This window comes from Sciurus carolinensis, chromosome 14, assembly GCF_902686445.1.
Source record: "Sciurus carolinensis chromosome 14, mSciCar1.2, whole genome shotgun sequence".
Classification (NCBI taxonomy): Eukaryota; Metazoa; Chordata; class Mammalia; order Rodentia; family Sciuridae; genus Sciurus; species Sciurus carolinensis.
In genome coordinates this window covers 6516060-6541704 of record NC_062226.1, presented here as the reverse complement: position 1 = coordinate 6541704, position 25645 = coordinate 6516060, and the positions used below count along the sequence as shown (strand labels likewise).

The window sequence follows — 25645 nt, the reverse complement described above, 5'->3', positions numbered from 1 at the left end:
AATGCCCGCTGAGCGGGGGAGGGAGGGAAGCTGAGCACAACTGAGCTAGGGACCTAGGGACGGGGCCTTCCTGGTCCCTGGTGGGTTCTGAGTTGCCTTCATTTTCTTGGTCTACTCAGATGAGCCCATGGTCCAGCTTGCACGCTGGCAGGGTCAGCCATTCTGATTAGTGTAATTCCTGTTGATCCTCACTCCACCTCACAGGCCCTGATGTCATTTATCAGGCACTTGTTCTGGGTTTGGCCTAAGACAGATTCAGGGATGTACTGGACTCTGTCCACATGTTGCCCAGGGCTTTTCTTGTGCATTTGCCACCACTTGTTATCCCAGTTACTCAGGAGGCTGAGGCAAGAGGATTGGAAGCTGGAGGCCAGCCTGGGCAATTTATTGAGACCCTGTCTCAAAATAACAGGGGCTAAGGATGTAGCTCAGTGGTAGAGTGCTCCTGAGTTCAATCCCCAGTAGCCGCCTCCACACACACACTTACACACATGAAAAGAATGCAGAGACTAAGGTGCCAACCTTCTGGGTCAACCCAGGAGGTCTTGGTGACACCCAAGAATCCGTGTTTTCTACACACTAGAGTGGCCCAGATTGTCAGAGAACCACTGCTCACTTGCAGACAGAAAAGGAAGCAAATAACGGTCCCCTGTGGAGAGGGCTGAGGTAGAAAAGGGGATACAACCATGGGAGTCCAGTGGAGGCCCCTCACTTAGCTACCGAAACCTTTAAGTGTGAACAGACCTTGAGCCAGACTTGGCCAACGTGGGGCAGGAGGTGTGCAATCCAGGCAGTGGAACTACTTAGGCCACGGTGAGGAGACCTGACCTGATCTGTAATTCAATCTAGCTGGAGAGGGGGTGAGAGGAGAGGCGGGGGTGGGGAGGTATGGAGGTTAGTCCAGAATGTTTTGGGTAGGTGGATGCCTCATTAAGTAGTATGGATATGACTGAACCAATACATCCTTGTTAAACGAGTGGAAGAAGGAAGGCGTCCTTTCCTCAATAAAGCTTCCATTCTGTAAAGCGTTTAGGGTGCCTACTGTGGGTGCCCCGCCCCCAAGAGTTCCCTCTCCAACAAAAAGGTCGTCTGTTTTGCTAGACTCCGCTGGTCAGTAAAGGAAAGAAAAATAAATTCCCTTTTGGTCTTTGGTCTCAGTTTACTTGTAAATAAAAGTGATTCGGACCCGGTGGTTGCCGAGGTTTCCTCTCTGCTTCCAGCACGCGCTCTTACCGGCGCACAGGTCCCGCCGACCGCGGACGTGCTCCGACACCGGGAAGTCTTCACTCAGGGAGCTAGTCCCAGCCGAACCAAAGCTCCCACCAAAGTTCAACACGCCCCCCAAGCTACGGCCTGATTGGCCCGCCCCGTCCACACTGGGAGCCATGCTCATCTTCAGATTGGCTGGCCTGCTCTGTGTTTTGTGTGGGAACCCTCCCTCCTCCTAATTGGTCAGGTAACTACCTGCGCTGGTCCCGGATTGGGTGCCGGCTGGGACGGCTCGCAGGCTCCTACGGGCCCCGCTCTCTGATTCGCCGCTCGGGTCAGACACACGGCCTGCACGCTGAATGGCTGCGCCGATACCTGTATCGTCCTCCGATTGGATGCGTGGCGCCTTCCCGGCGTGATAGGTCAGAACCACCGCCCCCCTGGCTCCCCATTGGCTGCTTGGCGAAGCCCGGTCTCCGGGTAAGATGGCAGCGGACGGACAGTGCTCGCTCCCCGCTTCATGGCGGCCGGTGACTCTCACCCACGTCGAATATCCTGCAGGTAAAAGGCGGCTCCGGCCCCGAGAACGCACCCCCGGGCCCGGCCCCTCAGCCCTGGGTGCTCCGGCTCGCGCGAGTCCGCGGAGGGGGCGCGGAGGCACCGGGGTGGGAACTGTCAAATAGTGAGCCATGGAGGGGCTCGGCCGGCGCGCGCGCCGCGCAGGCGCAGTGGGGCGGCGATGAGCTGGGCGAAATTGTGAGCCTCTTGCTCGCGCACTCTGCGGCTGCGCGCTCGGGGCAACCCCCCCCAGGGTCCCGCGGCACCGGTGGGCTGTTGTGGGGCCGGGGTCTGTGTGAGGCGGGGAAGGATCACTGGCCTGGACCTTCGCTTTTCTTACCCGCCCTCCCCGAAGCCAGAGAGGCCGCACTCCCTCCCCGGCGTGCAGGGAGTGCCAGTTTCCTTGGGATAGCGCTTTGCGCTGACTGTAAGAGAAAGAGCTCCCTGTTGCAGGGAGTGTGCAAGCCGAGGCCAGGCTTGTGAGTGCTTGTGGTGCCACGCCCCGGGCAGCATACACTGAGGGCATCGGGCGAGGAGGCAGCCAGCCAGCCCCTGGGATTCTGACTTATGCAGGTTCGCAGCCCATACAGTTCTAGGAGGGCAGGGCTTTCCAGTTGAGAGGTCCATTAGCGACCGATCTGGAGGCAATCTTCTAGAGTATTGCAGAGCTCGGGCCTTGGGCTCCAGTTCAGCAGAGGCCTTGAGCAATGCCTTCCCCCACCCTCTCCTGCCTTGGCCCCCTTCATCCTTCAAGTGGCACTAAGCACAGTGCCTCCCTTCTGTGATGATGTGTGAATCAAAGGAAGGCTGGCATGAGAAATGCAGGGCACAGTGCCTGCCACAGGTAAACATCTCCCAAATACCTGTGGTCGATGTTACCAGCTTTCAAAGGACCTGCTTTGGGTAGGATGTTTGTGTGTTGGGTGAGACTGGGGACCCCTCACTAGTTGAGCCCTAGTTGCCTGAGAAGGGCCTGTTATTGCTGCTTTCTTGGGCAGGGGTAGGAGAACCTGGTCCTGCTGAGGGCCTCAGGGCTGGATGCCAGAGAACTTTGATTGGTTGTTATGGGTTATACTAGGGGTGGGGCAACACTGCCAGGTGCTTTGCCTTATGTGCCTGTCTGCCCACCATTCCTTCATTAATTCAGCCAATATCCATTGAGCACCTCCCAAATGCTAGGCCCTGGGCAGTTCTGGCTTTAGAATGATGAACAGGCCTGACTGAGAGGCCCCTACATTCCTGTTCTGTGGAAAGAGATCTCTGCTTTATAGGAGGGAAACTGGAGTGGGGGAGGGAGCTGACCTAGGCACCTTCATGACATCCCATCCCTGGCCTCAGTAGCTTCTTGGAGAACCTCTCAGTCTTATGAGGGAGAAGGAACTTAGCAGTGTATGTATAGGCTGCGATGAGGGACCTAGCCGTGCCTGGCCAGGTCTACTTCCCTGTAAATGCTTCTAGAATTCTCTGCATTCCTCTGTACCACTGCCTACCCTGAACTTGCTTCTTTCATCTTTCATTTAACATGGCAAAGAGGCGGGCACTGAGCTGCGCCCAGGGAGTAGTGGAATACAGCAAGACTGTCCCTCCTCTCATGGGGCCTGAAGTGTAGGCCAGTAGCTACACTAACTAGCAGGTCACCAGCTGTGCTCCAGTTACAGATTCCCTGTCCAGACGGAGAGCTATGCAATGGCGGGTCTTGTCTTTTTTTGCCACTGTGGCGGGTATTCACTTAGGTTTCTTGAGTTCATCCTGGCAGCATCCCACAAGGGGACAGTAGTGTGTACAAAGGCCAGAAGTAGGACAGAGTGCAGTGCATTCAGGGACCTCGAGTGCTGTCCCTGGAACTGGAGCGAGGGTGGAAGGGAAGCAGGCCAGGACTGCCTGAGGGGAATGTATCCCAGGGGCAGTGGGGCCATGGAGGAACTTAGGTCAGAGAGTGATGAGACCAGAATGTCTGGCAGCATGTGCAGGCAGGTCCAGGGTAGTTCTGGCTCTAGGACAGGCTGAGGAGGTGGCTGAAGGTTTGGGGCACCATCTACTCACTGCCCTGTCCTCACAGCTCAGTACTGGGGCCATCAAGTAGGGTAGCAGAGAGACCCAGAATCTCAGAGCTGGGGGCGGGATGGATGGGGAAGCAGAGGCCCAGGAAAGGGAGGGACTCACTCAGTGTTGCCAGAGGGACTCAGACAGCACTAGCACTTGAACTTAGGCTGCTGCTTTGTTCTCTCAGGCCAAACTAAGCCAACTCTGCAGATAAGTGCAGATAAGGCCAGGTAAGTGCACCCATCTTTTCAGCTTTGGAACCCACGCTCAGCCCTCTGTGGGTACTTTCCCTGCTGCTTGAGGCCCGGCCAGTGGTGTGGGCCACTTCCCACACTGAGTTTTCCCAACCTCTGTGTGATCCCAGTGTGGAAGTGTCCTGGGTGCCAGGGACCAGGTTGGTGTCTCTCAGGCCCCATCACATCATGTCTACACAGTTGGAGAGGGTAGGTACTAATACCTGCACCCACGGGAGAGTGCTGAGGCTCAGGCAGGGATAGGCCTTGCCTGAGTTCTGTGGGCAGCATGTCCTGGCAGAGGGACTGAGCCATCCCTCTAACCCCAGGTGGCTATGGCCACCTTGTCTCAAACAGCAAAAGTAGATTTTGGGCTCATCCTTGCTTTTGGAGAAGAGGAATGGTGAGTCTTATCTCTTGGCTTCGGTGTCTCAAGGGGCCGGTGGTCCTTATACCACCTCCATCAAGGCTTGTCAGGAGTATTGAAACCAGGTAGTTGATGGGTCACCATTTCTTGCTCCTGGGGAGACATTGAGAAACCGTTACCTGTCACAGGCAGCCGCTGTCCCTGGCTTGGCTCTGTTGGAGTTTTAGTGTGGATTCAGGTCTGTGTGGAATCCAGAGTGTCAGCCTTCCCTGGAGGCCCAGGGCTTGGCGGTGGCCTGGTGCTGTGCCATTGGGCTGCCCCTGTAAGGGACCAAGCAGGCTTCAGATTCCCTCTTTGGCAGGTGATGGGTATGGTGTCTGGACCAGGCCAGATACTAGGATTTTTATCCAAATCCCAACTCTTTCTGTGTGTGTGTGTGTGTGTGTGTGTTGTGTGTGTGTGTGTGTGTGACTTGGGGCAAGTCACATAACTCCTTCTGGGACTCAGTTCCTTCATCTACAGAATGGGGACAGTAAAGTACCTGCTTTAAGCTCATGGTGTGTGACCTTTAGTGGTCAGTACTAGATACTTCTTGCTCTACCTGTTTTTCTAAGTTGGCCTGGACAGTTGGTCTACTGGGCATCTGCGCTGCCTTGCCCTGGGCTCCAGGTCCTGTGGGACCTCCTCTCTGGCCCAGGCCCTACTTTACTTGTAGGGTTGGGCCTGTTCCCATGGCTGTTCTCTGTCTCCCACAGGTGATCTCTCTGGCCACCTCCTTGCCTATCTGAGCCTCAGCCCTGTTTTTGTCATTGTCGGCTTTGTGACCCTCATCATATTCAAGCGGGAGCTGCACACGGTGAGTCTGTCCCCATAGCTTTGTGTACTACTCTGCTGTGCTCTGCCTTCCTCTCCATGCCACCACCTGTTTTGAGTTGTGGAGCTCTTAGCTGGTTTACGTTGTTCACCTGTTGGCCTGGGAGGTCCAGTCAGAGGTCACAGTCATTGTGGCTGGGCAGTGGCCAGCAGGTACACAGACTCAGCTGACTGTCTCCCCCTGGCAGATCTCATTCCTCGGGGGCCTGGCACTGAACGAAGGGCTCAACTGGCTGATCAAACACCTCATCCAGGAGCCACGGCCCTGTGGAGGTAGGACCTGGACTGCAAGGGCCTGGGTCCCCAGGTTGGGGTGTTGCCAGGAGGCCTATGTCCTCCTGTGATGCCCTGGTCTCCTTTCTCCCCCAGGCCCCCACACAGCCGTGGGCACCAAGTACGGGATGCCCTCCAGCCATTCCCAGTTTATGTGGTTCTTCTCCGTCTATTCCTTCCTTTTCCTGTATTTAAGGTGAGCTTCTGTCCCAGTGGGTGTGACCCTGAAATGGTCCAGGATGGGGGCTGTGCTGGGGACTCACTGCCAGCCCTTCAGACACCCCTAGGGGTGGAAAGAGCTGCAGCTGAGGCAGAAGGTTCCAGGAGCATTTGGATGGGGCCTGGAGCTGTTTGGGAGGCCTGGACCACAGACTGTGGGCTGAGGCTGGCTGATGGCCTGTTTTCTCAGAATGCACCAAACGAATAACGCCAGGTTCCTGGACTTGCTGTGGAGGCATGTGCTCTCCCTGGGGCTCCTCACTGCAGCCTTTCTAGTCTCCTACAGCAGGTATGAGGGAGGAAGAGCCCCTGCCCCACACGCTGCCCACTTGGGATCCTGCTGGACCTCACTATGTGTCCTGTAGGGAAGATCTGGAAAAGGGCTCCACACCTCAGGTTTTAAAGGGATGGGGCTCCAATTGTCCCTTCTAGTCCTGTCAATGGAGCCTGAGATTCTGGGGATACCCTGTGTGTCAGCCGTTTGTTCTCAGCTTCCCAGGGGTGCCCCTTATAGGCTCAGTTTAAGGGCTGGATGGGAGGGAGGCAGATCCCAGCTGAGCAACCTGGTCATTTCTAGAGATGGGGAGCAGTTTTTGGGGTCTAGTGCCCTGCTTCCCTTTGGAAGTCGGGCTGAGGCATGTTCCCGGGTATGTCCTACCTGCCTGTGACACCACGTGTGCATACAAGGTCCCTGGGAAACTGACCGTGAACACAGGAGATTGTGTAAGCCTGTCCCCGCCTGGCTCTCATGGACTTCCCTTCTGGCCTTGGCCCAGGGTCTACCTGCTGTACCACACCTGGAGCCAGGTGCTCTATGGGGGCATTGCTGGAAGCCTCATGGCCATCGCCTGGTTCGTCTTCACCCAGGAGGTCCTCACCCCGCTGTTCCCCAGGATAGCAGCCTGGTAACTGCCTCCTTTCCCTCCACCTTCCTGGCCGGTGGCACCAGCCCACTCCCACAGGTGTGGCCATCAATGGGAGGTCCCGGGCATCCTGAGCCCAGCCTCAATCTTCCTGGGAGGATCCAGTGCCCAGCCACCTGTCTGACGTCCACCTCCCCTAGGGTCTTGATGCAGGGTTTTATGGGGTCTCCCCAAGCCCAGAAGCCAGAGTCCCATCCTTTGTCTTTGCCTAGGCTCTCAGGGGCTTAGAAAACAGCCAGAGTCATGCACAGTGGTGCACACCTGTGATACCACGACTTGGAAGGCTGAGGCAGGAGGATCAAAAGTTCAAGGCCAACCTCGGCAACGTAGCGAGACCCTGTCTCAAAGTAAAATCAAAAGGACTGGGGAGAGCTCAGTGGTAGCGTGCCCCTGGGTTTAATCCTCAGTACTGCCCAAAGTAAAGGCGGGAGGGCAGGTGGGCTGGGCGGGCTGGGCTGGAGTCCTGCTGGCTGTGGGTACTGTGGCTCTGCAGGCAGAGGGGGAGGGTGCTGCACGGCCCCAGGAACTGGTGGGGTGGGCATCTGGCTTGGTGGTAGGCTCATGCTCTGACACAGCTGTGGCTTTCCGGGTGTCTCTCTCCAGGCCTGTCTCTGAGTTTTTCCTAATCCGGGACACGAGCCTCATTCCCAATGTGCTCTGGTTTGAGTACACGGTTACCCGGGCAGAAGCCAGGTAAGTTAAGGGGACAGAAGTCACGACTGTCCCCATATTTGGAGGGCTTCCCTAGAGCCTGGAACCTGCCTCCTTTTCTTACATTGCTTTCTTACGTTGAATTCTCCTGTGATTCTCATCTAATTTTACAGATGAGGAAACAGGCTCAGAGAGAAGGGAAGTCACTTGCCTGACTTCTTTCAGAGAGTGGGTGAGGGAACTAGCCAGTGAACTTTTGTTCCCAAGCCCTTGCATTTAACATCTGCTGCCTAAAACAGGCAAGCACAGCCACTGCGATCTCAGGGGTCCTGTGTGTGGCCCTCAGGGCTGTTTTTTGAGATGCTTCCTGGTGGCCAGGTCAGTGGGCAGGCTGAGTTGAGCAGCCTTCAGTTGCCCAGCATGGGGGCAGTGCTGGGCTTTGAATGCTCCTGACTCATGCTCTTCCCCTCAGCTCACCCTAAATCCTGGGTGGGGTGTCCACTGGCTCCTTCCAGGGTTCAGGGGGGAGCTGAACAGGCCAGGCTCAGAGGAAGCTTGGAAGGTTTTCCAAAGAGGAATGAGAGGAACCGAGGGGTGAGGCAGGGAATGGTGTCCCAGCAGCTTGGAAATGTGTTCGGTACATCAAGGTCCAAGTCACCCTAACAAGCTTAAGTGTGAGGTGTGAGCTCCGTGAGAAAAGCGGATTTGGAGGGGTGACAGAAAGGCTGCGGCTGGCCTGAGCTATGCTCTCTGCCTGGCTCCCAGAACAGCCCTGCCTTGCCCTGCCTGGCTGGCTGCCACCTGCCTTCATGGCCTGTCCTCCACACGACCTGCTCTGTGCCAGGCTGAGGTTGGGTGGAGGCAGCCACGGTTCTACCCTTGGGGTGCTCACAGCTGCAGGGGGACATGTGGAAGGAAGGGCCTGTCAGTGTGGTCTGTGCCAGAGAGCCAGACCCAGAGGTTTGAGGGCTCGCAACAGGAGACTGACCTGGAGGCAAGACAGTGCAGGACAGCCTCCCAGGAGAAGTGGGGGCTCTCAGCAGACAGAACAGCACACCCAAAGCTTCTGAGGCAGAAAAGTTTGTTGAGCTGCTCAGCAGACAGGCAGATGTCGTAGCAGCCCAGGGAGCAGGGAGGGCTGGGTCCCTGTCACACAGCGCCTGTGCACTAGTTGGGTTTCTAGATTTTAACCGGGACCCTAGACAAACCCTGTTCTTTCTGAGCCTCAATCAGGCCCTTTAGAAAATAGGGTGATCCCTGCTTTGATGTGATGCTTGGGCCCATCATGGATATAGGCGCATTCTAAGCCAGGATGTAGGCAGCTCTGAACTCTGCAGTCTCCTTTGCTTACTCCCGGATGTACAGCTGCTTCTTTGTAATTCCATTTTGGTAATACCTGAACCAGCTTGGGCTGACCTGTACGTAAGGGGAGTGCTCCATGATTAACTGGAATCAGCCAGGTCCCTCTTGTCCAGGTCTATACTCTGCCCCAGTCTCCTGGCTCTCTTCCTGGACTCCAAAGCTGAAGTATCATGATACAGTTCAGCAGAGACTGACCCTGTCCAGGTCCTGGTCCCAGGGCAGGAATTCTGATTGGTGCAGCATGGGTCAGTCACTGCAGCTGCCTTTGGGCATTTGTCCATTTCATTGGCCCTGTGAGTTGGGAGGGGACACTACTGAACACAGGTATCCCCACCTCTGACCCTGCCCTATTTTGTAGGAACAGACAGCGGAAGCTGGGGACGAAACTGCAGTGACTGGTGGGTAGGGCTGGGTCCAGCCTCCAGATCTGGCCTGCACGATGCCTTGCAGGATGGACAGAATGACTGACAGAGGGCTGAAGCAGAGACCTCTACAGACCTGAGTCACCAAGTGGAGCCTTTTTTTCCCGTATTTTAATTTTAATGGACAAGGTGGACCAAAGGGCCGAGCCAGCTCTCAGCCAGGACCCTGGGAGGGCCTGCTGCCTGGGGGCCACACGGCCAGAGACCTTACTCTGCTGCTGCCAGAGCCCCCAGCAGGGCAGAAGGTGCCCTGGGCGTGGCACCAGGGTGTGTGGGAGGAGGATGAGGACTTGCGCCTCTGGTCTCGTGCCAGGGATTCCAGGTGACATGGAAAGTGCACACTATTTATTTTTGATTTTTGTCAAAGGCAGATGGGAGTTTGGAGACGGGGCCTGGAGAGTCTGCTTTGCAGTGGCTGCCCTGGATACAGAGGGGCCTGGGCCTTTGTCCTGAGCCAGGGGCCAACTGCCTCTTCCTGGACCTGAGGGGCTGGGGGCCAGAAGGGAGCGTCCCCCGTGCCCTCCCTGCCACCATTGCCATTCCAGAACCTCACAGTGTTTCCTGTCTGGGGCAGGGCCCAGAGCAAGCACGCGTCTGGCGGCTGCTGTTGAGTTCTTCCCTATCAACCTGACACCACAAGGGCTTTCTCTGGTCTCCTGTCCCCAAGATGACAAAGGAGCCTGCACGTGTGGGTGAGCGCACCCGTGCTGTTTACAGCTCAGCTCGGTCCCACCACCCAGCAGCAGCCAGTCATCCTCTCATGAACAAGATGCAAAGGAACTGGGAGCCATGACAGGAGTCCGGCAGCGAGTGCCTGATCCCCTGCCCTTCTCTCTGTGCGCTGATGTCCTTGTCCTTCCCACCTCACCCCAGCAGGAGGGGAATCTGTGTCCAGGTGTGAGCTCACAGATCCCCATACGCCCAGCTTGGAGGAGGGCTCTTCCTAGGGACCATCTCTGAGTCACTCTGCAACACTTATGGAGAGGCTTCCAGACTCCCAGAAGTTTCCAGAGCTGACCCAGGCCCCTGGGGACCTGTGTTTGCCCCCCACCCTTTTCTTTGTGGAGGGTCCTAATCTGCTGCTGAAGCACAAGTTTTCGGTGCTTTCTTTTCTCATTTGTTAAAGGCAGTGTCCAAAGCCATTCCAGATGCCAGGAGCAGGGCTGGTTTCTAGGGAGGCAGGTCAGTCCCCCACGTTCCCCTCCTCTTCTGTTAGTGTTTTTATTTTTTACTTTTTGCCTGAGACAAGCCAAGTGTAAGGTGGTTTAAGAAAAATCAATGAAATTGTTTACTATTGTTTTAAAATAAAATCTTAAACTCTGGCGGCTTGAGCACGTGACTGAGCTCATGTGAGGTGGCTGGGGGCTGTTGTGGTGATGTGTGACCTAGGGCAAGGATGTGCTAAGACCATGAATTCATAAGCATCCCTGAGACATCTAGTACCACCCAGTGCTGGAGAGGGAGTCAGGGGCCTCATGGAGGCTAGGCGAGTGCCCCACTGGGGTGACACTGGGCCCCAAGGCAGGGCTTTGCAGACCTTCTAGCCTCTGGCTCCATCCCAGAGCAAGACCTACCTCTGTGGTCCCCATCCTGTGTAAGCTGCTGCTCTCGGCCTTGTGTCGTCTTATTCTCCCTCCCTGCCTGGCTGGCTCTGTCCCTGCTCTCAGCAAGTTGGGTTCCATCTTCATGGGACAGCTTGTGAGACTAGGGAACAGTGCCTGCCCTTCCTAAGGCAAGAGGAACAACATCTCCACTTTCTAATTCCATATTTATGGGTGCATGGATGGGTGAATGTCTTGCTTTGGTAGAAATAACTGCACACTGAGCTGTTTTTAAAGGCCTTAGAGTGAGAGGAACCCAGAGTAAAACGCAGGGCTGGCCAAGCTGGAGAGTCCTGTCCTTTATAAAGCTGAGATGCGTAACAGCTACCCCTCGGGGAGAGGGAAGCAAAAGTAACCTCTAATCACACGGGTGTAAAGGCTGGTGAGGTCCCCTGAGCCTTGACATTCAATTAAGCCAACTTCAGACTGGTGTGACCCAGGAGCCTTCCTCCTAGACTTAAAATTAGTTACCAACTTTTTTTTTAAAATATTGGGCATTTAACACAGGGGTGCTTTACTACTGAGATACATCCACAGCCCTTTGTTTCTTTGTGACAGGGTGTCTCACTAAGTCACGTAGGACCTTGCTGAGTTGTTGAGGCTGGCCTCAAACTTGTGATCCTCCTGTTTCATCCTCACTAGCCAAAGGGATTCCAGGCATGTGCCCCTGTGCCCAACTAATTATCAAATAGTTTTTTAAATCACCATGGAGCCCATGGTCTGGGCTCTACCTTGTTCCATGGGGCTTAGGGCAAGTGGCAGCCATCCAGCCTTAGTGGGAAAGGAGGATGAGGAAGCCACTATGGAACCTCCACCTTCACAGGTGGAGGAAAGATTTGATAAGACCTGAGGGGCTCCAGGGCTGGCTCAGTGCCTGGTTTGCCAGTTCCTTCCTGTGTCTCCCTCACCCGCTCTGAGTCCAATTACCACCAATGACTGCCTTCATCTCCGCCCCCTGCCCTAGGACAGCTGGGTAGATGTGCTGTGGGGCTGGGGGCTCAGCCACACAGGTCCCTCAGGCTCTGGCCTAGAGGAGACAAGTATGTCTTCTTGGAATTTGTTCTGCCATTTAGTGTCCTGGTGACCTTAACTCAGCCTGTTTCCTCATCTGAAAAATGGAAAACCATGAGCCACACCCTTAGGTGATGGTCACAGGTTGGTCAGGCCTTGACCAATATAGCTTGCCCTCCCAGCCCCAGCCCCTAGCATTCCATGTGTGCCCACTTGACTCTGAGGATGCTTCACCTCTACTAGGTGCATGGGGTAAAGATAGGTGTGTTTCTGACCAGGTGGCTGCTTCCTCAGTCCACCCCCAGCAGGTGTTTGCCCTGGCAGCAGGGGCAAGCAAGAATGCTTGCTCTGCTGCCAGTTCCACTGGGCTCCATGGAGAGCAGGTGAACCAGCCTGTGGGCCTCTGGCTGTTGGCCACCCACCCTGCCCACCAGACAGGGCCTCATGGTGCCACTCAGCTTGTGGGACTTGGGAAGGACCAAGCCAGGACAAGTGGGTGGAAAGTTGGTGAAGAATGTGGCCCTGGGTATGGCACCATCCTTGGCACCCTAAGGTCCCAGATGGCCCTTAGCTCCCTGACCCCAAACAGATGACTCCTCTGGGAGCCCTTTTGGGCCCACTGGCTGCGTGGACACCATTTTCCAGGCACAGGACAGCTGGAAGAAGGCATCTGCCCCCTGCCTTCCCCTCACCTGAAACACCTCTTCACCAGCACATCTCCCCTTTATTAATTACCTGCCACGTTCATGTTCTACAACTGTGAATGTGGTTCAGGAACATGCGGCATGGAAGCAAGAGGGCCAGGGCTCGTGAGTCTCCTTATCCAAAAGACTACGGCAGCCATGTTGCTGGTGGTACCTCAGGCATTCTATTGACCAGGAAACCTTGCTCCCTGGTTCCTCAGCCTTGGGGAGGCCCCAAGCCCCTCAGCTCCAGATAATCCTTTGTCTTCAGGTCCTTGAGAGCTTGGAGATCAGGGAACAGACCCTGGCCAGGCTATAGTGATGGCAAGGACTGGCCAGAGCTGAGCTAGGAAAGAAAAGGAGCTCTTTCTAGTCTCCTACTGTGGTTAAGTGCTGGGCTGGACTGGTTCCCTTCTCCAGGGGAGGATGGTACGCTGGAGGCCTGAGCCTTAGGTCCTGCTCAGCTTCTGAACTGAGCCCCAGCTACAGAAGGCACTTGCTTGGGTCTGTGGGCCCCACTAGAAGATGTGTTCCCTGGCTCACTCAGATCTGGGGGACCTAGGGCAGAGGGAGTGAAGGAATTGAGCCCTGGTGGGTGACCAGGTGGGACTGGCTGTGGCGCAAGTAGGCCTGAGCATGGGCTCAGAGCTTGGACCGGGGGTGGTTCTGAAGTAGGGTGCGCATGTCCAGGAGTGCCCTCTCCAGGTAGTGTGCCATGCGGGCAGCATTGGTCTCAGCACAGCTGTTGTAGGCAGACACGGAGAAGTTGATGTGGGCCTCCATGGGGTTATAGCAGACGCCATATCCATCAGGGACCACAGGCCCAAAGAACATGACGCAGTCTGTCTTGGCAGGGACCTGGAGACAGTGGATCAAAGCTCATTCCTGGCCCTTGTTCACCTCCAACCTTCAGGAGGCACCAGCCTGCCTGCCTGCCTGCTCCCACCCTGCTCTGCTGGAGACACCCTCTCCTCATCTCCAGCAGAGGGGTGCTCCCTCTTGTCCTTCAGGTGCAGTCATCTCCTCTGTGGAGCTTTCTAAGGCATTCCCTGGGGGCTATCATTGCCTGTGCTTCCCACAGAGGAAGCAGACATGGTGGTCTGTCCCCTGCTAATCCGCACCCAGCATAGGTTGGCACAGGTCAGGTGTTCATTTCTGACTAGTGAATGAATGAAGCCAATTTTCTTAAGGGGCCCTGACACATTCTCAGCCTGCCTGGGCTGCAGTATTGCACCTGTCCCTGCCTCCTTGGGGACTCAAGGCTTTGGCAGTGGCCCACCTGGCTGGTGGAGAGGTTGAAGTGCATGGCAACAGCATACGAGGTGTCCATGAAGATGTCAGGCATGCTCACCAGGTCCTCAATGGCCTGCAGCTTCAGGCCCAGCAGGTGCCGGTCAAAGGCCTCCCCACGGATGGCCTGTGGGGAAGGAGCTGTCAGGAGCAGGTGACAGCTATGGTAGCATTGCCTCTTCCAGCCACTATTTCCTGGGAACCACAACACCTAAGTATCCAGGCAGGAGAGGAAATTTCCAGATGGGGAAATTACATCCCAGGGAGGGACAGAGATCTGGCCAGGAAGTAGGACAACGTGGGATTTAAAAGCATGAACCCTGGAGGTAGATGGCTTAGACCCATCCAGGCTGTGGGACCTTGACAAACACTTATGTTTTGGAGCCTCAGTGTCTTCATCTGTGAACAAGAGCAGTAAGGTCTATGACATCTGCGTGTGATGTGGGCAGTGTCTGGCACAAATAGGTGCTGCAGCTAGGATGGGCACCTAGACCACCAGCTCCCTAGCTGCACGCCAAGCTGCTGGAGGGCAGGAAGCCCACTGTGTGCTGAACCATGGACACTCTCAGCATCATGTAAGACCCTGGGCCTGTGCTGACTCTGGACCAGGGAGGAGGACAGCTACTGGCCTGGCCTTGGTTTCCCCAGCTTTAAAATCAGGCTACTGCTCTGGATGCCCCAGAGCTCAGGGAAGGAGTGCTACTAGCTAGGGGTGAGCAGCCATTCAGTGCAGGAATGAGAAGGAGGAAGGGTAACAGGTGGGGTGCTGAGGGACGGTAAGCAGTGGCACTGCAGGACTCACTCACCATGTCAGTGTAGGCTCGGTGGGCCTGCACAGCCTTCCGCAGCAGCTCCACCTTCTCATGCTCCTGGTGGGTGCGAGGGTCAGAGCGCTGAAGCAGTCCCTCCCCTCTTCCTCCCTACTTCACAGCCCACTCCCCCAGCACTAGGTTCCGAGATCCTTCAGAGCAAGTACTGCTATCTCTTCAGTCCCCAGTCAGGGCCCCGACACAGGGGAAATGCTCACTGCTGAGGGGTGAGTGAACCAATGAATAAGTGGCTCCTTTTCTCCCTGGCTACCTGGAAGCTCAGAACTAAATCCATGCTCCGTCTTCTGTTGGACTCCCATTGCCCACCATAGGGTAGGAAGGCCACAGGTGTGCAACTGGTGTGTGTCAACAGAGTGAACAGGAAAGGAGATGGCTTGAGCCCAGCTCGCCCGCCCTTGACAGATCTCTCACCGTGACACTGGAGTCATCCATAGCCTTGACGAAGGCCAGGGAGTCCACGGAGGCCGAGCGGATGGTGTCAGTGCGTCCCAGGTGGAACATGCGCAGGGAGGCACTTTCATACGTGGCACATGCCTGCCCGTAGATCCTGGGTACGAGACGGAGCTAAGCATGCCCCTGAGGGTTGTACCCTGTCCTCAGGTCTCACCCTTCTGGGTGAGCGGGAGGCAGGCGCACCTGTAGTAGGCCAGCTGCAGGGCCATCTGGATGAAGGCGTCGGGGCTCAGCTTCTCTGACTTGGGGAAGTCCTTTCCAAAGTGGTGGAACACCATCACTGTGATGTCCAGGTCTTGGATCATGCTGCGGAGGGGGACGCAGGAGGAGCAGGTGAGAAGCAGGCACCTGGCAGCCTCTGCCAACCCCAGGGAGGGCCCCAGGGCAGCCTCAGCATAGGGACAGGTGCAGTGACAGGCCTGCAGGGACCTTGGGCTTGCACGCTGGCCTTGCCCCTGCAGGACCTACATGCTGAGGTTCTGCTTGGCCTTCTCGATGTCACTCTTGATCTCAGGGGTGATGTTGAACCGCAGCTTCCTGGGCATGGGCAGGGGCACCATGGGAGATCGCACAAGCTCGGGCTTCTTCCTGCATGGGACATGGGGCCTTAGGCTCATGCTGGTGCTCCAGAGCCTGAGGTGTCCCTGGGACTGGAGTGGAGCAGATGGGTCCCTGAATCTAGGGGAGCAGCTCAGGGACACTCAGATTTGCTCTTCTGGAAACTGCCTTCGCTTTAGCTTCCACGCTGCTAAATGCAGGGATGCAAGGGACTTGTCCAGGGCCACACAGCAGGAAGTGGGAAGCCAGAGTTCCAACCGGCTCTAAGAACCATGTCTTCTGCCTGCTCCCTTTTAAAAAGTAGATTCCCAGGAGAAAAGGAGAGTGACAATCCCCGAAGTTCCTGTACTAGGAACTGGGAAACCAGAGTGTGACCACACTCACGTGTACTCAATGACATGGTCCAGAAGGGCAACAATGGGGGGCCCCTCTGCTGCCGCGTGCTCATAAACCAGCCCACAGGAGCCATCTTCTGCCACGATGAACTGTGGGGAGAAGGGACTGTCAGCCCCACGTCAGGGGGTGACTCCTGACCAGCCGCTCCAGGTGGGTCTCATGGGAAGGGCCTCTGAAGTCGTCCCCAGGGGTTGGCTGTTTCCTACTACTGACACTGGGGGCGCCTGGCCCCGCCAGCCCAGGCCATCCTAGGCACATCTCGTGCTCAGCAGCTCAGGGAGGCCTAGAAAGCAGCCCTTGCAGAGTTCTGCCCCCACCATGTTACAGGCGCAGGGAGGAAAGGCTGTGCCCAGCACTGCAGCGCCCGCCTGACCCCAGAGCCCAGGCTCTGAGGAGCGTGAGGGCCGTTCCTGGGTGACAGTGGTGCACAGGCCCAGTAATGACAGGTTGGCTGCCTGGTAATTACAGTGGCACGGCGTCCAGCCTGCTGGCTTCCTGCCTGCTTTACGAGTGGGAGGCTAGGGACGCTAGGTCCAGAGGGGCAGGAAGTTCCTAGGCCACGATGGACCCAGTTTTAGTGGGGTGTCTGGGGGTCATGGCCCTGCCAGTCCTCACCTGCAGTGTCTTGTCAAACCAGCGGTTGCCACTGTTGAGCTTACTGCCACCCCCGTGCAGCATCTGGCCAGCCACACGGTTGCGGTAGACATCTTCTGAGACCCTGGGCACGGGCCTGTCCAGGCACACCGTAAAGATGCTCCTCTGGATGGAGCGCACGGACTCCCGGTTCACCTTGTCTGTGGGCAGCAGGGTGAGTGCAAGAAAGGGCTGAGTCCCTTGGCCTGTGGCCTCCTGCCTGGAGATCTTCTGACCTGGGTGCACCCCTTTGGGGATGGGCAGCTCCCTGCACTGGGGGCTTTAGGACATTCACTGAGTGCTGGGCGCGTGTTTGGAGCTTCACCCTCAAAGGGGCACTTCAGCCTTCCCCTGTACCCTGCAGGGCAAGGCCAAATACCTGACCACTGTAGACATCAGAAGTGGAAGCCCAGGGTCACAACAGGGGACTAGTGTGGCATCAAGGATCCAGAATGGGTGGTCTGGCTCTATGATGATGCCTTAACCAATATGGATTTGGAGTCTTAGGGTGAACTATGGGGACGGATGGAGTATGGAGTCAAAGCTGGGCTCTGTAGCAGAGGACTCAGACTCTGATCCCAACCTGCTACTTAACAGGGAGAAACTAGCCTAACCAAATCAAGCCTGTTTCCTCCTCTATAAAATGGGTCACATTGAGACTGAGTTGAGAGGATCCAGTGAGATATGTGGCTGGCGCAGCCTGGTGCTGGCCTTGCTCACTGTGCAAAGAGGCCCTGAGTATGTCCTGAGTGAAGTATGGCCCCCACCCTGGAGGCACCTTTGATGAGGGTATTGTAGGCTTTGGCCCATGTGTTGCGATGGTTGGATGTGAGGATGCCCACGGGTTCCTTATTGGCTTGCAGAGATGAGTTCCAGATCTTCTCCAGCTGCACAAAGATCTGATCCGAGGTGAGGGGTGTTCCATCGCTGTGGTACACGTCCAACTCAAAGAACTGTGCAGGCACAGGCAGGGGCTGGGGGATCTCGGGCGAAAGCAGCACTGACCCACCCCCCAGCCTCCTCTTGGCAACTTGGAGGTCATAGCCATGCTGTCCCAAGGCCCAGCTGAGGGGATGGAGTCAGACTGCGGAGGAGAGAGGAAGGAGATCCTCTGATCACCCTCCCCAGGCTGGGCAGGCCCATAGCCCCTCCTGGCCAGGGCCCAGAATCCCCAGGGGGTGAGCACCTGCCAGGGAAGCTGCCTCCTGCTGCAGGGCAGGGCTGTGGCAGGAACACCCACCTGGTAGTTGTGCACCACAGTGATGTGCATGGGTGGCTTCTTGGTCTTTATGAAGTTGACAACCGAGTCCTGCTTGGGGCCCGGCACACGGCAGGAAGACAGGATCTGATAGTACTGGTTCATGCACAGTGGCTTTCCCCCCAGATACTCCACAGGTAGGGTCTCGCTGTGGGGGAAGGGGGACACTGAAGGGCCACTGGGCAAGTAAACAGGGAGATGGCCAGGGTGGACAGGAACCTGCTAGGTTCTGCTAGGGACTGGGTTAGTGAAGTGGGGGCTCACTCTGTCAGGGCCAGGACCCCCCGCAACCTTACTCACCCTCAGCATGAATAGGGGCCATCAGGGCTGGGCAGGGGTCAGGAGGCCTGTATTTCCCCTGCCCACAGGTCCCAATAATGAGTCATCTGGAAATTCCCTCCCTCCTACCACCTGGGCTTCAGTTTGCCACAGGGGCGATGAGGCAGCAAGTCAATCTCTGGGGTTCTTTTTTTGGGATGGGACAAGGATACCTGGTGGCCCCAGTGGCTGAAGTGAGGACCTAAGCATTCCAATCTCCAGAATGTGCTGTCTCTAACCCCCACTGAGGCTGGGCCAACAGGAAGTGAAAATGACTGACCTCTCGGCCTACCTAGCACCCAAGCTGACACGTTAGGCTAGGGGTGGCTGTAGGCTTAGGCAGGCCTGGACAGGAGTGGGACAGGGTTGGGGGAGGGTTACTCACTTGTCAATCATGGTCTTGAAGTCTAACACACCCTCGATGAGTTTGGCAGCAAACCTGGAGGGATCAATTAGAGATATGAAGCTGTGTAGACACCAAGGGAGGCTCCAGGGCCAGGGACATGTGCTGTCGGGGGAGGAGGCCTAGCCAGGCAACCTACTGATTTCTTCCACCTGCCTCCCCCTCTGCTCACAGAGGCTCAGGGGCTCAGGCAGGGATCTCTGTGGGCTCCTCCATGGGAGGCCCTTCTGAGCCTCCTTCCTTACTCTTTAGAGGGAAGGTCCACCCACCACGGGTCTGAGGTTCTGAATCACAGGCGGGGGCCAGGAGAGGGTGTCACTATGCTGTGAAGCACCAGGTATGGAGGGCCCTGAGGGTGTGTGTATGAAGAGGAGGGCAGTGGCTTAAGGTGTCCCCTCTGTGGTGTCCCCTCTGTTAGGTCTCTTCTCCTTTCTGAGACTTTGTGTCCTGCTGGCCATTGTCCACAACTAGGCCTTTCTCCCTGGATCACCTGGGTTTATGAAGAGGAGTTTCCTGGCCCACACCAACCAATCGCACCCCTATATCTTGGGCCTGCCTTGGCCTCAACATGGGGACCACTAGCTAGAGTTCCTGGGTCTGAGTCCCAGCCTTTTCCGAAGTGTGCTTTGGTCCTTTTTTGTGGTACTGGGGATGGAACCCAGAGCCCTGAGCATGCTAGCTAAGTGCTCTGTACTGAGCCTCGCCCAAGCCCTTCTTTCCTCTCTTCTCACCCTGGCCCTTTAAAACAGCAGGTGGCAGCATCAAGTGGCTGGATCTTGAGCAGGAGATCGCTACTGCTGGTATTTTTATCTCTGCTAGGACTGGAACATGGACCAGGGCAGGTGACATGCTGAATGTGGAAAAGGGGACTGTGTACAAAGGTCACCCCTGTGGCCAGCTGAGGAGATTGGGAAGGAGAGGGCTCTGACCTTGGAGGCCCTGCCTCCTATCCTGATTAGTGATCGATAGTGGGCAAGTCCCTTTACTGCTCTGAGCCTTGGCTTCCCCACCTGTAGAACAGGACAAGACTCCCCGATTCACAAGTCTGTTTGTACAGACATAAGATCAGGGTTGGGACCCCTCCAATCTCCTGGGGCTCGGACTTGAGAGTGCTGGAAACTGCACGTCCCTGTCTGCTGCTTCCCTGTCCCACCCCAGCTTCAGCCACTCACCGGAGTTGACCCTGCAGATCCACAAAGTCCTGCTTGGGCAGCACAACTCCGGGGCTGGAGTAGATGACCACAGGTTGGCGGAACTGGAGGTAGGCTGTCTTGAGCCACCACTCAGATAGCTGGACGAGGACCAGAGTCTAGTCAGGAGTGGGGTATGGGCACCTGATACCCCTTTCTCCTCAGGGCCAGAGACCTGGCTGGCCCCATGCCCTCTGGCCCCTCTCTGCAGTCCAGATTCTCCAAATTAATGCTGAGGTCTAGAAACCCTCCCCACCTCCTTAAACATACCATCTTCCCCTTAACCTGGCAACTGACACTGCCTAGAAAAAGAGAAATGACTTGAAGGAAACCTGGGGTGGTGGGTGGCAGAAAGGTAAGTGACCTTGCTTTTTTTGTTGGTGCTGGGGATTGAACCCAGGGCCTCTTACATACTGTGTGGGCACCCCACCACTGAGCTGCATCCCCAGCCCTTTATTAAAATTTTATTTTGAGATAGGTTCTCACTGAGTTGCCTGGGCTGATCTCAAACTTGTGATCCTCCTGCCTCAGCTTCCCAAGTAGCTGGGATTTTAGGTGTGTGCCATCACACCTGGCTCAGGGAATGAGTGCTTGACCATCCCCAGCTGAGAGCTGTCCAAGGAGACAGGAACCTGGTGTCAGGACAGCTCACAGGTCCTGGTCCTCCTCGGTAGCCTCAGTTTTCTTGGTGTCAGCAGATCAGAAAGTATAATCTCAAAGTCAGAGCAATCTTGACTAGAGATCCCACTACAAGGGAAATGACTGTGCTAGTGACAAGAGGTGGACGGCACATCCTCAGGATCTGTCCTCTGCCCTGGGGATGGAGGGGTCTCTCTGGGCCCAGCCATGGGCATGGTGTTAAAGGCTGTCTTGGAGCTGTGCATACTCTGAGGTGACTGTCACCCTGAGACTTCAATGCAGACTACAGTCCCTCTCCAGCACACTGCCCCTACCACTGTGCTCCTCTCTCTGCAGATTCCTCAGACCCTGGAGACCCAGGTGCCCTACTGTGCACCCTTGCCTCATTCCAAGCAGCGTCAGAAGGTACTTCCTCGATGCACACTCTCCTTGGGGGAACTGCTGGCCTGCAGCACCAGGCCACTTGCCCTGGTTCCTTGGCAAGAGGGAAAGGGGAGGTGGCCTGCCCCAGGATGAACACTGGGTGACTGCTGTCAGCCGACTCACAGCCTAAGGACTGGACTCCTGAGTCACCCACGTCTTCCTGTGTAGCACCGTGCGCCTCCCTGAGAGCTGTTGTGAGGCTCTGGGCTTTGGTCTACCTCTTTGGGCCTCAGTTTGCTTATGTGCAGGCAGTGGCAGAGAGAAGCTCCCTCACGGCCAGGGGTCTGCACTCTCCTAGGGAGCTCGGAGACTTGGGCTGCAGCTTGAGAGACATGAGAACTCAGGTATGGGCCTTACCCAGAGAGATCCTGCCATGTAATGTCACAGATGCTTCAGGGACCCTGGGATCAGGGGCAGTGGCCCTACTTCTTCAGCCAGAAGCTTTGGTTAACACAACTGGAGAACCACTGGACCCCAGATGCTCCAAGATCCTACCAGGGCCCAAACCTGACCCCAGAATCCAAGGGCTTGACCTGCCAAGCCTCAGTAAATGCTGCCCCTGCACCAGCTCCCACCTGCCTCTCACCTCTGCTGAGCTCCAGGTCACAGTTTCTATGCCTCCCACCTCATAGTGCAGTTAGCCCTCTGAATCTGCTGTTTCCCTGTTCATAGATCCAACAACCCAGCATGTAGAACACCTGTCCGTCTGAACAAGTACAGACTTGTTGTCTTGCCTTTATTCCCTAAGCTACACAGTGTAACACTATTTACGTAACATTCACGCTGTATTTGGTGTTATAAGTCATCTAGAGGTGGTGTGAAGAACCCAGGAGAGCCTGCATCAGTTCTATGCAAATACTATGCCCTTTCCTGTAAGGGACTTGAGTACCCTCAGCACTGGTTCTGTCCCAGTCAGCTTCTCCCTTGGTCATCTCCATCTTGGCAATCCCCCTACCCCTTTCCTGCTCTAGACTGGAACTGCACCCCCACCCTGTCAGTAAGTACTGTCCGTACTGCCATCCAAATGATCCTGGGCCTCAGGACTCCCCATGCTCTCTGCAATGCCAGGCTGAGCATCTTCCTGGGGGCAAAAGTGCCTGCCTCCCAGTGCCTCTGCTCTCACACCTGCTTCCCTCCCAGCAGCAGGGGCCACCTTCTCTATCTTTATGTTTTGGTATAAGACCAATACAAAGAAAGGCACGAAGCACCAACCAGCACAGACGGTGCCACCGAACACATGTGACAGAGCTGGTGCAGAGCAGGGCAGCTGATCACTGGCACGTACATTCCCTGCCCGAGGCTACCCCACTGAGCTCGAGTCCATGCTCCTTCTACTTGACTTGCCCCTGCTCTTTACTCCACTCCCAAGTCACTCACCTTTGCTCTCAGCCTCAGAGCCAATATTGCTTCCCCTCGCCCTTCCCGCTCACACAATATAAAGACAATGCTATTCATCAGCCCGCACTGGGGATGGAGCCCAGAGCCTCGAGCACGCACACCACGGCTCTCTCACTGAGCACACCACAGCCCTCATCACCTTCTTTTATTTCCATGAGATTTCCCTGCCTGAAATACCCTCGCCCACTGACTTGCAGTCCTGTCCACCTTTCTCTCCTCTCTGTGCTGTGTCAATGTCAGCTGCGGGAGGCTGGTTACTGCATCTTTCTTGCCCACCCAGCACCTGCTGAGCATCAGGCCCAGGTAAGTGCTCAGCAAACTCTATGGTGCAAACAAGTGCAGACTCCGAGTGTGCTGCTGGCAAGAGGTCACAGTGAGGGGTGCTCAGGAGGACCCAGGGCCTCTGGGAGCTGGGGACCAGCATGGCTCTGCCAGCTCACTCACCCAGTTCTCGGTCTTCCTGGCCCTGCGTTCCAGTCCCTTCTGTAGGCGTTCCCCTACGCCCCCGGAGGTCTGAAACTCATCCACCAGCTGCTTGGTTTGGGCCCACTCCTCCTCACTCACGATGGGCTGCAGCGCCTTGAGGTAATGGTCCAGGGACTGCTTGAGCGGGGGCACAGGCAGCCTTGGCAGAGCATCTTGGTGTGCCTTGAAGCGGCCGGAAACCTTCATCAAGGATGAGGGCCTAAGGAGGCCCAGGGGCTTCACCTATGGGCAGCAGAAAACCTGCTTATTCTCTTGCAGGCTCTGGGCACCCTGGCTCCCAAAGTCGCAGTACTGGGCACTTATGTGTCCATCCCTGAAGGCAGAGATGGCCTCATGGGTGGTGCCTGCCCTGGCCTTCCAGTCCTTGAGGAGCAGGTGTCCCCGCCTCCCAGGGACCTGTAGCTACAGGCAGGGATGGAGGAAGGTGGGTGTGGCCACTGATCCTGGCAGGGTTCCAGGGACCCCAGTAGGAATGAAAGGTGCTGTTGGGGTGGCAGAGGTGAGTGACCTCCCCACTCTCTGGGTGCACAGGTCCTGTCTTCTTGCTCTGGGAAGATGAATCAGCAGCAGAGAGCTGACAGCTCCCTCTCTGTGGTCTCCACCTTCTTTTCTCCCACCCTCTCCAGGTTGAGAAATAGAAGGGAAGAGAATATCTGAGAGCCAGACATTGACAGCACCTCTTGGTGAGGCCTTGGCCTCAGGACTTCTCCTGCTGGTGGGGTGGGATTAGGGGTATAGGGCAATGCTATGGCGAGAGAGCTCAGTGGCCTGGCATGGAGGATGAGAAATGGTAAAAAAAAAGTGAGAAAGACATGCAGAGGAGTCCAGGAGACTCTGGAGGTGGCAGAAAGAGACAGGAGAGTCCCAGGCTGTTGGCTTGGTGGCAGGCAAGCGGCAGAAGCTCCATTCCATACCTTCTCTCTCTGCTGCCCGTCCTCCATGGCAGGACTGAGGTTCTGAGCCCTGTCTGTCTGCCTCGGCTGGATCTCTAAGCCTAACTGTGCTACCAAGTGGGTGAGCAGAACCTACCAAGAGGCAGCCACCTGCCCGGGCTAGAAAAAAAGACAAGAGCCAAGATTCAGGGGAGAGGCAGGATGGCAGTGGTAAGGACTGTGGTGGCATCTGGGACTGTGACACTGGCAGGTAAAGCTGCTGGATGGCGGCAGCTGCTCCACCCTCCCTAGCTTGAGGAAGTAGAGGAATGTGGAGCAGGAGAATGGACTGGTGGTGGGCAGTGGAGGAGGAGGAAACCTGGAAGTATTTTTCCTTTCTTCTCGCAAAGGGTCTAGTGCCAGGGAGGCAGGCCAAGAGGTGTTTAAAAATCCACCTGTCAAAATCTATGTAGATCTTTTTGATGTGGGAAAACTTGGCTGTAGGGCAGAAACTGCCTGGCTGCTGAGCCATAGCAGCTCTGAAATCAGTACTGAAATTGGGGTTGGTGCAAGTGAGAGACACCAGTCACCAGTGGGTAGTGGATGCCAAGAGCCCCATTCATCTCATTTCCCTCCTGGACTTGTGGGACCTTCTGACCCACCCCTCTACAGAAGCCTGGTGTTTCTTCTGCACTGTGGCTTGTTCTGCTAGGGGTGAAAAGTGGATGACTTTTGTTATTAAAAAAAAAAAAAAATGACACTGGCTTTGGAATTAGGCTAGATTTGAATTAACAGTCCCTCCTTGCCTCAGTTTCCCTAGCAGTAGAGTGATCAGGCCAGTACGGAGGATCACCTAAAGGCTTTCTGTGGGACAAAGTACAGCTCTCTTGTAATGGAAAGTGTGAGGTGGAGACTCAGATGCTGGAACACCTTGAAGAATCTCTTTAATTCTGAGCTCCAATGTGTAACTTCTGCCACTGGCCTGGAGTGTCTGTCTGGGACAGAACCATACAAACAGACATATGCTTGGATGGGAAAGGGAAGGAACTCCAATCAGGACAGCAGTATCTGGGCTGCCTTCCGGGAGAACAGGGTAGCTGTGGACAGGCTGGGGAAGTAGGCTGGTGTGGAGGAAGGAGTGGGGCTGCCACCTGCTGTCCCCCACCAGTTCTAAGGACTTCATGTGCAGTTCAGCTTGATGCCTCCATGAGTTTGTCTAGCCACACACAAATCCCGAGAGGGGGGCATGTGATAAACACACGGAGGCTGACCAACTGTGTAGGTTTGGAGAAGTGACTCAGGCCTGCGCAAGGGTGGCTCGGTCGGAGCCCCTGCGACAGGTGCCAGTCACAATAACTGGGAGAGCGAACGCGGGGCTGCACGCTCCGGGCCGCTCCCGGCTTGGCTTCGGGTCTCGGGGCGGGGAAGCCCGGGTCCCCACCGACTTTTGCGGGTGGCTGCCACTGAGCGCCACGGGACGCGGGTTCGCTCCCGCCTCTGACCTTGCCCCTCAGCCTCCTCCTCCGCCAAACTCGGGAGGCCCAGGGGCCGACCCGTCCGGCCGGACAGCGCGCCGGACCCCGCCGCCCCCGGGCCGCCGCGGCCTCCGCCGGGTGCTGGGCCCCGCGGGCCGGGCGCCGGCCGCACTCACCACGGTCCTGGCGGCGAAGGCTAACATCTCTGCGGTCCGTGCGCCGACACTCGCTGCGCTCCGCCCCGCGCGCTGGGCAAGGTCCGCGCCGCAGCGGGCAGTGTGGGTCCCCGCTAGGGCTCCGGGGCCAAGGTCGCCGCGTCGCCGCCGCCCGCGGTGGAGGCGGCCCGGCGCCCACCCACCAGGCCCGCTGCGGGCTGGCCGCCCGGGAGGAGGGCTCTCGGGCGGGGCCTCGGGCGGCCGCGGCCCCGGGCTGGCCGGCCGCGAGCGGCGGGGCGGGGCGGGCGCAGCTAGCGGTCGGGCCCGGGCGCCGGCGGGCGGGAGGCGGGCGGCGCCGCTGCGAGCGCGGGGCCGGCCGGCGGGGGCGGGGGTGGCGGCGCGCAGCCCCACGACCGCCCGGCGTGCCGGGGCGTCGCTCG

The 25645-nt window shown here is 56.8% G+C and overlaps 2 protein-coding genes across 8 annotated transcripts; one reads left to right on the top strand and one right to left on the bottom strand.

Annotated features, from left to right (window-relative positions):
- The first annotated feature begins 1544 nt into the window (after positions 1 to 1544).
- Dolpp1 (dolichyldiphosphatase 1) lies at positions 1545 to 21527 on the top strand. Of its 5 annotated transcripts, XR_007105042.1 has the most exons (9): positions 1556 to 1770; positions 5166 to 5266; positions 5472 to 5556; positions 5653 to 5752; positions 5966 to 6064; positions 6552 to 6680; positions 6911 to 7045; positions 7302 to 7391; positions 9070 to 9117. XR_007105042.1 is itself a non-coding variant. In XM_047525570.1 (8 exons), exons 1-8 carry the CDS (start codon positions 1695 to 1697, stop codon positions 20947 to 20949), a joined length of 897 nt encoding a protein of 298 aa, XP_047381526.1. In that variant the 5' UTR covers positions 1551 to 1694; the 3' UTR covers positions 20950 to 21527. The 5 variants fall into 5 exon arrangements, 4 of the variants coding, with proteins under 4 accessions (XP_047381527.1, XP_047381526.1, XP_047381529.1 ...); XM_047525570.1 differs by lacking the exons at positions 6911 to 7045; positions 9070 to 9117 and adding an exon at positions 20733 to 21527 and having other exon boundaries at positions 1551 to 1770; XM_047525572.1 differs by lacking the exon at positions 6911 to 7045 and having other exon boundaries at positions 1562 to 1770; positions 9070 to 10455.
- Positions 12450 to 25391, bottom strand: Crat (carnitine O-acetyltransferase). 3 transcript variants are annotated; one of them, XM_047525566.1, is made up of 15 exons: positions 25227 to 25336; positions 23618 to 23755; positions 22662 to 22925; positions 19740 to 19858; positions 18550 to 18603; positions 17829 to 17994; positions 17367 to 17541; positions 16571 to 16749; positions 15944 to 16044; positions 15470 to 15589; positions 15185 to 15307; positions 14960 to 15095; positions 14525 to 14587; positions 13708 to 13929; positions 12450 to 13286 (listed from the first exon to the last, which is right to left on the bottom strand). In XM_047525566.1, exons 2-15 carry the CDS (start codon positions 23642 to 23644, stop codon positions 13071 to 13073), a joined length of 1965 nt encoding a protein of 654 aa, XP_047381522.1. In that variant the 5' UTR covers positions 23645 to 23755; positions 25227 to 25336; the 3' UTR covers positions 12450 to 13070. The 3 variants fall into 3 exon arrangements, with proteins under 3 accessions (XP_047381522.1, XP_047381521.1, XP_047381523.1); XM_047525565.1 differs by lacking the exon at positions 23618 to 23755 and having other exon boundaries at positions 25227 to 25391; XM_047525567.1 differs by lacking the exon at positions 23618 to 23755 and having other exon boundaries at positions 13708 to 13845; positions 25227 to 25391.
- Positions 25392 to 25645: the final 254 nt, after the last annotated feature.